The sequence below is a fragment of the Harpia harpyja genome, chromosome 16 (genome assembly GCF_026419915.1).
Source record: "Harpia harpyja isolate bHarHar1 chromosome 16, bHarHar1 primary haplotype, whole genome shotgun sequence".
Classification (NCBI taxonomy): domain Eukaryota; kingdom Metazoa; phylum Chordata; class Aves; order Accipitriformes; family Accipitridae; genus Harpia; species Harpia harpyja.
In genome coordinates this window covers 15466688-15480331 of record NC_068955.1, presented here as the reverse complement: position 1 = coordinate 15480331, position 13644 = coordinate 15466688, and the positions used below count along the sequence as shown (strand labels likewise).

General features: G+C 42.6%; 1 protein-coding gene across 4 annotated transcripts; it reads right to left on the bottom strand.

The window, feature by feature from the left end:
- Nucleotides 1–891: 891 nt before the first annotated feature.
- On the bottom strand, nt 892–12456 carry MRPL23 (mitochondrial ribosomal protein L23). 4 transcript variants are annotated; one of them, XR_008238759.1, is made up of 7 exons: nt 12337–12456; nt 12059–12181; nt 11114–11196; nt 9159–9232; nt 7990–8064; nt 3849–3956; nt 1102–1237 (listed from the first exon to the last, which is right to left on the bottom strand). XR_008238759.1 is itself a non-coding variant. In XM_052811423.1 (6 exons), exons 1-6 carry the CDS (start codon nt 12360–12362, stop codon nt 1073–1075), a joined length of 546 nt encoding a protein of 181 aa, XP_052667383.1. In that variant the 5' UTR covers nt 12363–12456; the 3' UTR covers nt 892–1072. The 4 variants fall into 4 exon arrangements, 3 of the variants coding, with proteins under 3 accessions (XP_052667383.1, XP_052667384.1, XP_052667385.1); XM_052811423.1 differs by lacking the exon at nt 3849–3956 and having other exon boundaries at nt 892–1237; XM_052811425.1 differs by lacking the exons at nt 1102–1237; nt 3849–3956 and adding an exon at nt 7248–7316.
- Between the last annotated feature and the right edge of the window lie 1188 nt (nt 12457–13644).

Here is a 13644-nt window from a genome sequence, read left to right as displayed (position 1 = left end):
TTTTCCTCTGCCATTTCTGACACAACAGCAGAGCACGTTACTTGACAAAGGAATAGAGGAAATATTCTCATCAGAGAAAGGAGAAACAGCCGCAGAGCCAAGAAATGAAAAACCTGAACATGGCAGCCCTGAAGGCCTAGAAAAGTTCTACCACTGCCCTGGCATCAGCAACTTGGAAGTAGAGGGAGTTGCACCAGAAAAAGTAAAAAGAGTCTTTTTATTAATCCTGAGCACAAAACAGCCTACACTAGCAGAAGCATTTCTATGCCAATACAACTGTGTCCACACAGGACTCTTGCCAGCACTGCAAGGTAGCTGCAGACAGGGAAAGGAATAGTAGCACAAGCGTGCCAGTGAGCATTCCTGGGGCAGGCTGGCCACGGAAGGGAACTACATGCACTGCACAACAGCAAGCAGAGACTGTGCACTGTGTTTGTCTGTTCCTTGATGCTTCTGGGGATCAAATCCACACGTGCCCGGTCACAAGCCTATCCTATAAACCCTGTCTCCAAAATGCCACACAACCATTAAAGGAGTGCAATCAGATCACGCGCACATCTCCAGGAAAGGAGGGGTCGCTTTGCAAGGAAGGCAATGCACAGGATAGCAGGACACAATAACTGACAATAAGGGGACCCTATGTCCTGAGCCTATAGTTCACTTATCTACACCTTCATGTCCACCTCTGACTGACCTATCTTGACTTTTATACATTCTATTCAATGCAAACTACACTTATCCTGGGAAATTAAATGCCTCCTACTCAAAACAAACCGTAGAAACAAGAAGGTGGTAAGCACAATGACACTCCCATAGTCAGAAACAACAACAAGCAATTCCACATTTTAGAAATAGTCCGCAAGTTCACAGGAAAGACCTGATGCAGTAAGATTTATTTTACCTTTTTATTTCTTTAGGGCCATTTTGTTGTAGTCGTGCACAAAAAGCCAGGAAAAAAGACACGCTAGCAAGGGCTGCTCAAGAATAAACATTCAGTCATTACAAGGGAAGAGTACAAGTTCTGCTGATCAAAATCCCTCTGAGCCTAAAGAAAGGCAGCTGGCTTGTTGCATCAAAGTCCAAACCAATCAGGGACTCCACCTCGTCTGGGGTCACCTTTCTGCCTCTGCTTCTCTCTCTCCATATATTTATTCTTGAAGTCATCAAAAGAGCGAGTTTCTGTGTCTTGTTCTTTCTCTGGAAATAGGTTGGGAAACTGAAAGGTTTGTCCTTGGCCCTGAAGAGAAAACAAATGGTCAGAGACATTCCAGCCTTTCTGCAGTAGCTATGATGCATATACTTACAATGAAAGACCACACTGAAGTTTCAGCTAGTGCAAAATGGTACTTCTTAACTTCCCAAGATCTCTTTCCACCCCTCTCCCCAAGACATATATCCTCCCACCCCCCCCAAAAGCTAACATTCAGCCTCTCATCTTTTGTGTGCTAATTAAGGCACTGACATCTTTGTTTTACAGATGAATGGTCAGCAGATGGACACCTCTTCAAAGACTTTGATCCAGCTCAGAGATATTGTATGAGTCACATGCTAAAAGCAAGATGAGCAAAATAAGTGATTTTGCTAAAGTAACACTACCAGGGAAATATATGGTGGAGTAGGCACTCATTATGTTAACACTCAAGATATGACTAGTGGTTATAGCTGTTTAGATCTCAGGTAAGGGTAAGAGAGAACAGTCCTAGCAGCTGTTATTGTAGGGTGTAATGTGGGAATACAGAATAACAGATATTAGTGGTCTCTTATCAACAGGAATAAAGACTGTAGTGTAAAACAATTACAGTGGGAACAATCTGTCTCATACATCACTAATGAGATTAAAGTGATTACATCTGCATCAGTCATTCTGCCTAACAGACAAGTCATTTTAATGAAACATCATCATCAGATCTATGTCTCCCACTTGGAAAATAAACATTTGCTTGGTCTCTGGTTTTTATCTAACAGCAGGAAACCATTATTCTGTGGAAATGTTGTATCCCATTAACATTACCTACTTACTTACGTGTGGTGTTTGCACTAAGCACAACTTCATTAAACCCAACAATATTAGCCCTTCCATTCTGTATGGGACTTTGCATAATAAAACTCTTAACTGATAGCTCATAACTCTAAAATTACTCTCCAAAATACTTACAAACATTACCATACATTAACTTCTTTGGCAGAATGCCACATACAGAAATCTCAACAAAAGCATTTAATTGCTTCAGGTGAAAACAGTTGGGTTGTTTTGTTTTTTTTTTTCAGATCAGCCATTCTTTACATTTGTGCAATAAATATAATCAAACAAGAGGCCCAGTTATGAAATGGTTCCACAAAGGACATGAAAGCAACCTTCCACAACACAGCTACCTATACTACATTTTGGGATCAGAAATGTGACATACTTAAATCAAAAAAACCCCCGTCACCATGTCCCTGACCCAGGTGAATGTGGGCTATGTTTCATTTAGCCATATACACTCAACCTGGTAATTTACAGGTGTGAAAGAATTTAAACCTCAAGCATACACTTTGGAAAGAAAAAGCATGACTTATCCCAGTTGAGCTTATCCAGACTAGAATCTAGGAAATATCAACTCATACCCAGCAATGCTCCAGTTGTTTTTGTAGTGCATACTTCTTGGGGGTTTCCTAAAAGCCTGACCATACTACAAAAACAACAAGGGAGCTGCTGTGTACATTGCTCTTTCCCTGATTCTAGCCTGGATAAGATCAACTGGAACAAATCAAGGTTTTCCTTTCCACAGTGTATACTCTGGGGTTTCAACTCTTTTGTACCTTTAAATTACCAACAGGTATGCTTATAATAGCTGTTCTATGACAATTAAAGCATAGCTCCATTTTGAGGCACAGAAACTGGCCTTATCAATGTCCTTGAACAATCCCAAAGCTGCAGCCTACCGAAACTCTTCCTGTAGTAGGATCAGCAGCAAGCACCCTTGAGGCCACGCGCTGCCCGGGATTTTAGCACAGTGAACCATTTGGAAAAGAATTTGTTCATATTACAAAAAATCACTGTTTTAACTGCACTGTGGGTGAGTCGTTCAGGCCCCTGGTACCTATAGAACAGATAGGGCCGATTCTAAGGACTCATCTGCCCTGGAGAGGAAGCCATTTTAGTTAAACAAGTCAGAAAACAGTTCAGGCTGACATGGTAGGCATACCACCTACACTGAAAATTTGAGAACTATTTATATTGGTAACGGTGTAGTAAGGGACTGTTCTTGTTATGCAGCACTTCCATTCTGGTATGCTTCCAGGACCAATGCACTTCCCTTATTGGAGAATGAAGGAAAGCTGTCCCTAAAGCATACTAACAACATCCATGGTAATTCACTAAGCATTGCAAAACAGTTATTATTTTAAAAGGAGGGAAAAAAAAACAAACAAAAAAGGTATGCACAGAGGCTGTAGCAAAACCAGACAAACCTTTCAGCTGTTTATCAAAGTGCTCACAGTTCCCATTTCAAGGCTGGTGAAAGTCAAATATTGAGCTGAAAATGTCAATCTGTATCTAGAGTCTTTTAATAAATCAAAATCAGCATAGACAAGTTGGCTCTTTCTAGCTCTTGTTTTGTGAAGAAATTCTGATTTTGGCTGGCAGCCAGACACAATCTGAAACAGCCAAGACATTACACCCTGAGAACTGAAGGTTGATAAATCTTAAGTAACAATACTATGCAGTAATACTGCACTGTAAGACTTTGGAGTGATGAAAGCTGTATGAAAAATAGCTGTTGTGCATGCTCAGTAGCTAGTTTTCAGAAGAAGCCTGTATCTTGGGTATTTCAAAATTTCAAAAATACCAAAAGGCATCAACTTACATAAAGGATTGTGAGTCTGTCCAGGCATATTTACATTCAGTGCATCTTCCACACGATGCCAGAGGCTACTTAGATTCAAGTTCCTATGCCACTTTCTCAAAAAAATGCCTACCAAAGGAAAGGAGGGATCGTCACTCCTTTACGCAGTGCTGCTTTTTCTTATGCTTGTTATTTGTAAAAGTTTTCCCTTCTATACAGCAACCATTTGACAACCATATGATAAATGCATCCTCAGAATGAAATCCTAAATGAAATAAAGCAAACAACTAAATTTCTACCAAGTTCATCAGGCTTTTATCTGGTTTACAAACTGCTAGAACATGAAATGTTGGCATATTCAACCAGAAAGCAAAATTTTGGCTTATTCATAAACCTTTCATTTGTTCACTGTTTTAGCTTTTGCAAGCCATTTAACCAAGGCCATCCTTTTAATTACTGAATTACTGAAATTCACATAAGCTGAAATAAGCTCTAAAAAGGCTAGGGCTTGGTCCTCCTTTAGAACTTCTGCCAGCATAATTAACTTAGAAGCACAGAGAAAGGGGTAGAAAATAAGAACATCTTCCTACCTGATGTAACTGTGCTAAAAGAAAATCCTCTAAAAAAGACAGACACCGGCAAAAAAGTAATTTTGCTCAGATAATTTAGTCTGTCTTGGAAGTGGATACTGCACTGCCAGCAAAAGAACTTTTTCACCAATGTGAGGTGATGCACTGATACTCTGGAATTTGTTAGGATAAACTCTACCACCACATGCCCTTATACCTAAGTGAGCCCTTACAATGTTAAAAAAAAGAAGAAAAAACCAAAACAAGTCAGAGAGGCGGTACTGAAACACCTGAAAAATAAAAGCAACATGATGATTTTATGAAGTGCTATTCTCAATTTAGGGTCTTCCCAGAGACCTTCCTTTTTCCTACAAATTCTAAGGTTATGTACAAAGTGAGATGTGTGGTCCACTGTTTAGATAACAGAAATGGGAGCCATTAAACTTCTACTCCTGCACAACTCTAATTCTCACTTCAGCATTACCCAAATGTTAAACTGATTTATATACAAGGCTTTATAAAGATTCATTTGTTAAATGCTAACATCCTTAGATAAAAAGTGATCTAAGCATCAAACAGGTATTTTTCCCTTGGATTTCAAGCCTTTGCGTTAGAAAGGGTGAAAACACACCTTGTTCTCCGAGTCTGTAGAAGGAGTTAGAAAGGGTGAAAACACACCTTGTTCTCCAAGTCTGTAGAAGGAGTTATCACATCGAGTGGTACAAATTACCTCCATTCATTTTAATGAGAGGTTAAGTGACCATAATTAGGCCGATGAAGTCAAGTGTTAGCCCTTCCACCGCTGAGCCTCATGTCAGAAAATTGCTGGAAGGATTATCAGGCACAAACTCACTTATACTTCTCTGACCTTTGCGTCCCTTGGAAAGTTTAGGAATGGAAGGTCAGCACAGATATTATTGTGTAGGAATGACGCAGCAAACACTGTTCATGTAAACAACTGTGAGATCTTCTGATTATTTAGATAATTGAAGCACTTACTACTGTCCTTCAGAATTAGGAGAAAAGTGATGTTTATAGTATCGTTAACTAAAAAAAAAAGTTGGACTCCCAACAGCACGGGATTCAGTCCAGCAGCAGCAGCAAATGCAGCTAAGTTTAATAATCCAGTGCATCTGAACAATTCTCCTACTATTGCAGTGGTAACATCTGATGTTAAAACGTATGGCAAAACAGCACAGAAAGCAACTTCATAAATCCACACAGGAATGACACAGCATACGGAGCACCCAAGTTTCCTCTGAATTCACTACATGTCATAAGAAAACTGCTGTCACATCTGATGTGCAAATGAGTTAATTACTATGAATGTACCGGACACTCTAAATGGGGTTTGAGGAGAAAGCATTTGCAAAAATGTTCCCACCAGTGCCATCATTCATACAGCTAAATAGGTGTTAGTCCTAATGTTGACAAGGTCAGACTCCTTTTTACAGCCATCTCCATCAGATTTCTCAAAACAGGTTTAATTAAAAATAGGTCTGGATTCCAGAGGCTTGTCTACAGTTGTGCTCCCACGGGTGCTAACACCTGTTGAGCTAAACCAGTGAGAATACTGAAGGAGGAGGAGGGGATGTTGTTTTTTTTTAATTTCCCTGATGTTGATGCAACTGTAAAGTTTCCCACTGGCTTTTTTTTTTTTTAATAACAGTAGAATAATTATAACTGTATTGGAGTAAGGAGAAAGTTGCTGTATTACATTAATTTTATCTACTCTGCAAAGATATATAGCTTTGTTTTTAATTAAAAAAATAGAACAGTGTAAAAAAAGCAGCATTTGATACCCAGGGCCGTAAGTCTCTAACTTAAACCCTCCTCACCACATTCCAAAAGGGGAAAAAAGGCAGGCAGGCTCTGGAATGGCAAGATATTGTTGAACCACAGCCTTCTATGATCTGAGGTATTTTTTTAGTGTGAAAATATTATGCTTGGACAGATCATGTATTTGTCCAGTTACAGCCTGAGAATAAAGTAAACAGCTCTGAATCTCCAAGAAATAGTATTTGGAAAAGAAAGGACAACAATTCTTACATGTGGAACAGCTGGGGCACTAATCTGACACCTAAGGGTATGTTGACTATGACTTCATACACTTTCCACCTTTGAGACACTTGCAGTAAGTTAATGGACATGTATGTTGCGCTGGGACACATGAGGCGATGTTTTATGAAGCAGGGAAGCGTAACTGGTCATGTGAATATACTCAATTTCATTCAGGTAAACCACACCACAGCTGCTACCAAGTCATGCTGGAAAGAGCAATACTTCCACCTAGTGGGCAACAGAAAGATCAACCCAAGACCTTCCAAAAACACATCCTTATTTTTCCAGTCATAAGCAGTTTTAACTTGAAACTGGATTAATGAGAGAAAACACAGCTGGTAAAAATGGTGGGAAAGCCCAGCTACTCTGACTCAGGGCAGATGCAAACTAATTCTCATGAAAATAAGGATTTTACAGTGGTTACCAAAGACTTTTCTAAATTAGGCAGATATTAACAATGGACTGCATGGGGCCTGTTATGGCCTGAATCACACCATGAATGAGAATGAAGGCAAAACCTTCAGTTTCAGAAATGATACTGGGTTTCTGGCCTCACCCACTGTTTAAAGCTGGTGTGAACACAGAACTGGGAGCTCATTGTCTGAGACACCAGAGCTAGTGATGAAAAGCAAAGAACAAAAGGAAAAAGAGAAAGGAAGGGGCGGGGGGGAGGACAGGCAAACCTAAATGTTAAAGGAATTAACAGACACGAACAACAATAGAAAAAAAGAGAGCAAAGAGACCAGGAATGAGGTGAGGGGAAAATACACAGACCAAGCTTCACAGACAAGAGTTCAGTAAATGGTCAGGATTCTGTCACCTGAGATGAAATACAACACCAAAAGGTGGTCCCCTGATCCTGTTAATGGGACAGACAGAAAAAAATGGCATTCTTTAAAAACTTATGGTGGTACTATAGTATAAGGCAAAGCGGTACGGGACACTTGCTGTCTCAGGTACCAAGAGTAGTCCTCAGCCACAGTGCAGCAGGGCTCTGTGCGTTGCCCAGCAAACAAAATGACAGGCTGGAGGAATGACCACAGTTACCGCTGTGCAACTGCCTCCAGTACCAAGCTAGTCTGGATAATTCCCCACTCCACCGCGGAGCTACCCTTAAGGTAATAGCAACTACTCTAGGTTCAGAAGTTTGCCATGAAATAAATGCACAAAGGCACTGCGTTAAATGAGTGGCTTGCTCCACAGAGCAGCAGCATTTTGCTTCCCACTCCTTCCCCCTGAGTATCTATGGGTTGCAGACTACCTCCTTCTCAACTCAGCAGACAAACAAAACTAGACTACGTTAAATACAGTGAAATAAAATTGGAGAACTGACCACAGTTTGCTAAAGATCCATGTCTGCTTCAATCTTGGGAAATGAGTTTCTAAAAGCAAAGAAGTCACTAGCAAGAGGCCGTGACAAAGTGCCTGCAATTACCTACTAAGGAACAACACTCAGAGAAAGCAACTTGTAAGATACAACATCACTCCTGGCATTCAATTCCTCAGCTGTGTTCTTAATGAATTGTTCATACCTGATCGCTCACAGACAAAAACCTAGAACAGACAATCCAGGAGGGAGAATTTGCCCACCAAAGCAGAGACTCCTCCTTGAAAAAGGAAGGTGTTTTTTAGTCATTGTAATGCAAAATCCTCACAGAGATGAGGTTGCCTTTACCTTCAGCACAGTAAATCAATGTTAGTCATCTAAATACAACTCTGTTACTTCCTATTAACATTGTACTTTAGACTGTTCTTTTAAAGGTAAGGGCTGTCTAGAAAAACACTCTCTCCTCATTTTTCTTTCCACTCCCCTTCCCAGAAGGGTCTTAGAGAAAAACATTTAAGCACATTTAAACTTTGAAAAATTAAAAAAAACATCAGATTTCCCATTGTCTGTGCCTCTTTAGTTTGACCCCAAGTCCATACAAAGTCTTATGCAGTCTTTAAGATCACACAGTGTTCCCCCCACACTGAATCCTTGTCCCAGGATGGAGTAACACTGAGGGTGTGTTGCCAACAGTAATTTTGAGCTTATGGTTTTACAACCATAAATAGCATTCCTTTAATGTAATTTTGGTATGTGAAGGGGTTTTCTGTCACTGGTTGCATTTCTTTTTTACATAGGTAAGCCCAAGAGAAGTCTAAACTATAATATGCTCCTGTTATGAAAGAAACTCCTAAGAACATGAAGATCCTTTTCCACTGGGCAACCAACATACGTTTCAGAACCCGGTTTAGCCACAAAGCACGCTTGTTAGACATGACTAAAAGCTCTCCAAGGAATACGCCTTAGTCTTCTCTGAAATCCAAAACTTCAATAAGAAGTTCCCTACTCTTACAATATATTCTTTCACTTACTGGACATTTCAGCAATCAACCACACAAGTCATGAACCTTCCAGCACACAGAGTACAGGGTCAGCATGAAACTCACTGGCAAAGCAGCACCATATGACATCAGACCATAACTTACATACAGACCTCAAACAAATACGGGACTTGAAAACTAACCATTTGTTTGAATTTCATTTTTGACTGAGTCATTTAAATCTCTCTACATTCTGGAATGTATTAAAGAAAATATCATTATTAGAGTATTGGCAGAAATACTCAGCCAACCGGACAATTCACTGAACATTACTTGTAGCTCGGCTGGTTAACAGTCCCCTCCTCTTTCCCCACAAGCATCCACGTTAACTCACCAGCTGTACATAGGCAACCTTGTAATCCGGCTTCTTCACTCTCTGATTCCTGTGATTCCTCTTGTTGTTTGCACCTGCAAAAATGAAGAGAGTCCCACTTTTTACTTCCCAGGACTTCAAGTTCCCCAAAGCAAGGCCAACCTGAAGAGGGGAGTTCACTAGTTCTGATTTATTGTTAAGAAGAATACTCTTTCTCCAGTACCAGCACAGCATCACAATTACTAAAATGTACTGAAATTGGTAGACACTACTCTCCTCGTTTACAAGTAGGGAACAGAAGCATCACCAGCCTCAGGCTGCTGACAGCCTTTGTGCTTTCACGTCACACATAAAAGTTTGCAAAAAAGCAAGGAGATAAGTCTCCTGAGTAGGGGGCCAGGAGTGATAAACTGTCCTCCCAACATCAACAGCTTCAGGAAGACAAGGAGGAAATGACCATTAAACAGCTTCAACTTTTCAATTTTTACTACCCAGCTAATGAGCTGGATCTACTGTTTATACAAGAGGAAATTACACTCCACATCCAAAAAACCCAAAGCACCTCAACCTTCTGCAAGTATGCTGGTCACAGCTGAGTGGGAAGTTCAATTTATTCCCTACATGTTAGGCAGACATTAAAGCTTTAAAATTATTAGACATTCTAACCCCCTTTCCTCTTTTACCCCAGAATATATACATTCTACTATCACTTCCATTAGCAGTGGGGGACAAAATGGTTCTAAGGACAAGCATCAATGTTTTTCAGTGCTGCTTGGAACTGCATGTGTTTGGTATTTAAGACTTTATTTAATTCTGGTTTTCACATAAGCATATGACAGATGATCTTTCCTTCTTCTTCTTCTATGTTCTGAGTTTTACAACCTTATTTTGAAGATTTTTCTGTCATTCTCCATTTTTCACTATTGCAGCTCTTTTTTCCTATCCCTTTTTTAAAATCAACCCTACTCTTACCATTGTAAACACATCAATCAATTCCTTTGCTAGAGTCACTGCATGAAAAAATAAAACCCCAGCCATCAAAGATGTCCTAACCAAGTCACTCTCCATTTGATTAATGCACTGCCTGGTGATCAAAAAAGTAAATAACATGAAAATTATATTCCTGGCTTTGCACTGCATCCAAACTGCAGTCAGAGAAGCTCTAGGGAAGGAAGCATTCAAATGTAAAGGTGACATTATATAAACTTAGCTTATTTCAGTTAGAGATAGGTCTCTCTGCTCCAAGTCAGAGTTCAGCATAACTTAAACTAGGAACATTTTTTCTTTTTCTATTGGGTTGGTTTTATGTTGGTTTTTTGGTGGTCTTGGGTTTTGGGGTTTTTTTTGTAGGAGTGGCACAGGGGAGAAATACCATCAGTGGAAGCATACAAGTCTGTAGCAGAAATGTGGTAACGACAGGTGATGAAAAACTGAAAGTCTGTCAAGATGTTTTACTGCTATTACCTACTGGTCTAATAGAATACTTTTCTTTGCTCTACAAACTTTGCCTTTTGTTAGACCACATCACCTCCTCTCTGTGCATGCCAGGTAATGTCAACTCACATATTTTTTTAAAAAAAGGCTATGGCTGAAATTAAGTTTAATTACTAATTTTATTAAAACACATGAAGCAGTTCCTTCTGAAGTGAGACACCCACGGGTCTTCAAAGAGAAATAGTACCAACTACTAAAGCATAGAGCACAAGCTAGATAACTGTCAAGATGAAAAGGCTTTTTAAATTCAGATTTTTCTTCTTAAAACTAAACTTATGTCATAATCTAATCAAAGCATTCAAATATGAAGTGGTGCATATTCATTTGAAGGGACAAATAAACAACTGAGCTGATAGATGTCACCAGCTAAGCACCTGGAACCAAAGTTTGTTGAAATCTAATGGACCTTCTGATAGGAAAAGTCTATTCTGGCTGTGCAGGGATGGTATGTTCACCCCTTTGGATTACTCAACTGCACTTACCATACTGTATCCTGGTCCTCACAGCAGCTACCGGCACATTGTATATTTTTTCAAGGTAATTTTTGATATCCACTTTTGTCATTCTAGGCAATGCAAAAACATTTTGGGTAAAGAAAGAAGGAAAAGTATAAATATTTAAATAAAATAAAACAGAGCCAGAGTATTTATAGACTGGTTGATACTCTGGAGTAAGTACGTCTTCTCCTTTTAACCAAGGTAGCTTTACTACACAAAAGCATAAACTCAACATAGATCACGCACTGCTACAGCAATTCATTATCCATAAACTGTAATAATGACAAATATTCTATCTTCTGTAGCCTCAACAGTCAAAGCGCCAGATATATTGTGTATTCAGCAAGAGTGGGTAGGCTTTCTCACTGCCCGAGCCGAGAACCCTTTCCAATCTTCTGAAGAGCAGTTTCTAATCTTTTCAGGACCTGCCACAGGCTTGTGGGCTTTAGCATGTCCAACCAGACTGGTCAGGTTGAAAGAGCCCTGACAAATACCCCGACATCACCTTGTTTCCTCTGGATCATTTTCATAAGCACTTCCTTCTTCCGAAGGCCATCCCTGGGAAAGCTGAGCCTCACTAACACTCAGAAACAGGAATCAAACAAAGCTCGTACTTAAATGAGTGCCCTTGCAGCCCTCTAAAAGGTCTCCCTGATGCAGAAGCTCTATCTCCCAGCCCAAAGGGTGCTATCTGGCACTTCGCCTTCCCACCCCTCAGCTAACAAGGCAAACTGCAGCCCAGAAGAAGGCGACAAGAGGCAGTGTGCCGGGACCTGTGGCACTGGGTGTGTGCTCTAGAAGCGGCGGGGGTCCCTCTGCACCTCCGCAGCGGCGCTGGGCCCTTTCCGCGGCAGGCCCAGACCCGCGACGGCTCCCGCTGCGGGGTGGTAAGCAATGCCGTGCCCCGTCCCCCGCCGTCCCCGCACTCACTCCATGGAGACGCGGAACTGGACGGTGTCCTCGGGCTGCGGCACGCCGGGCCGCACCGCCAGCATGAAGAAGTTAGGCCGGAAGATCCGCAGCTGCGGGCCGCCCAGCTGGAACAGCGGGTACCTGCGGGGAGACGACGACGACACTGACTGACTGACTGACTGACTGACTGACTGACTGACCGACCGACCGACCGACACCCCCACACCGCCGCCCACGAACCCGCCCGACCTCCGCCCCCCGCCGCGGCCCAGCGCGGCCCGGCCCGGCCCGCTCACACGGCCTTCTTGGCGCCCGTCGCCATGGCCGAGGCCCGGCCCGGAAGCAGCGCGGCGCGAGAGCGGCTCCCGGCGGGGCAGAGACGGCAGCTCTCGCCCCCTGCTGGAGCGGAGGAGCGCCACGGGGCAGGGCGGGGGCTGTGAGGGAGGCCGGCGGGCTCTGACCCCCCTCACCCTGGCGGCCCCCCCTCCTCACAGCTGCCCCCACAACCCGCCCGGGGCTCGGCCGGCCCCTGGGCCCACTCGGGGGGGACACACAGCCTTAGGTTCGGGAAGGGTTCCCCAGAGGATCCACAAGGCTTGGGGAGGCAGGGGGAAGCGCCTGCAAAACGGCACCTGCTTTGCAGCGCTCGCTGAGTTTAACACGGTCTTTTCCTCATGGTTAGAGGAGGGAGGCAGCTCTTCTCCTCTTCGTCGCTCTGGTGAGACCCCAGGAGGGGTGCTGCCTCCAGCTCGGGGGTCCCCAGCACAGGACAGACATGGGCCTGTTAGAGCGGGTCCAGAGGAGGCCCACAGAAATGGTGGGAGGGGTGGGACACCTGCCCTGTGAGGAAAGGCAGAGGGAGCTGGGGTTGTTCAGCCTGAAGAAGAGAAGGCTCCGGGGAGACCTTACTGTGGCCTTTCAATATATAGAGGGGGCTTATAAGAAAGACAGAGAGAGACTTTTTACCAAGGCCTGCGATGACAGGACAAGGGGCAACAGTTTTAAACTGAAAGAGGGTAGGTTTAGATTGGATATAAGGGAGAAACTTTTTACCGTGAGGGTGGTGGGAAACTGGACCGGGTTGCCCAGAGAAGCTGTGGATGGCCCATCACGCTGGAAGTGTTCAAGGTCTGGTTGGACAGGGCTTTGAGCAATCTCATCTAGTGATAGATGTCCCTGCCTACGGCACAGGGGTTGGACTAGATGATCTTTGAAGGTCCCTTCCCACCTAAATGACTCTCACAAATCTATGACGCCACAGCATGTGCTAACAGAGAGCCAGAGTGTGAACGTAGGCACTAGAAACAGCCAGAAGTTTGGAAACACAGGAGAGAACTACCATCCCTGGTGGACTTCCCTCCAACAGGGCGTTTCAAAGGTTGGCAGAGACAAAAGGCCCTACAGAATAGCTCACATCCCAAATTTAATAACAGCCACTTGTGTTTTGACATCTACAGTGAATTAACCAAGTAATTCACACTTCAGTATTGGGCTTTAGTATTATAAGTAGGTTAACTGCCTCAATAAACATTGTAATGTAGTATTTGAATGAATCATTCTCTATATTGCACTGTGACTTGTCTGCATTTAAGAAATGCTGTGTG

Excerpts from the sequence above, each read along its gene's own strand:
- MRPL23 (XM_052811423.1), bottom strand. The coding sequence starts at position 12,362 with ATGGCGACGGGCGCCAAGAAGGCCGT. Across the intron at positions 12,182-12,336 it reads ACGGGCGCCAAGAAGGCCGT|GTACCCGCTGTTCCAGCTGG; the intron begins GTGAGCGGGCCG and ends GTCTCCCCGCAG. Across the intron at positions 8,065-9,158 it reads AGGTTGCCTATGTACAGCTG|GAGGAGTCTCTGCTTTGGTG; the intron begins GTGAGTTAACGT and ends TCCTTTTTCAAG.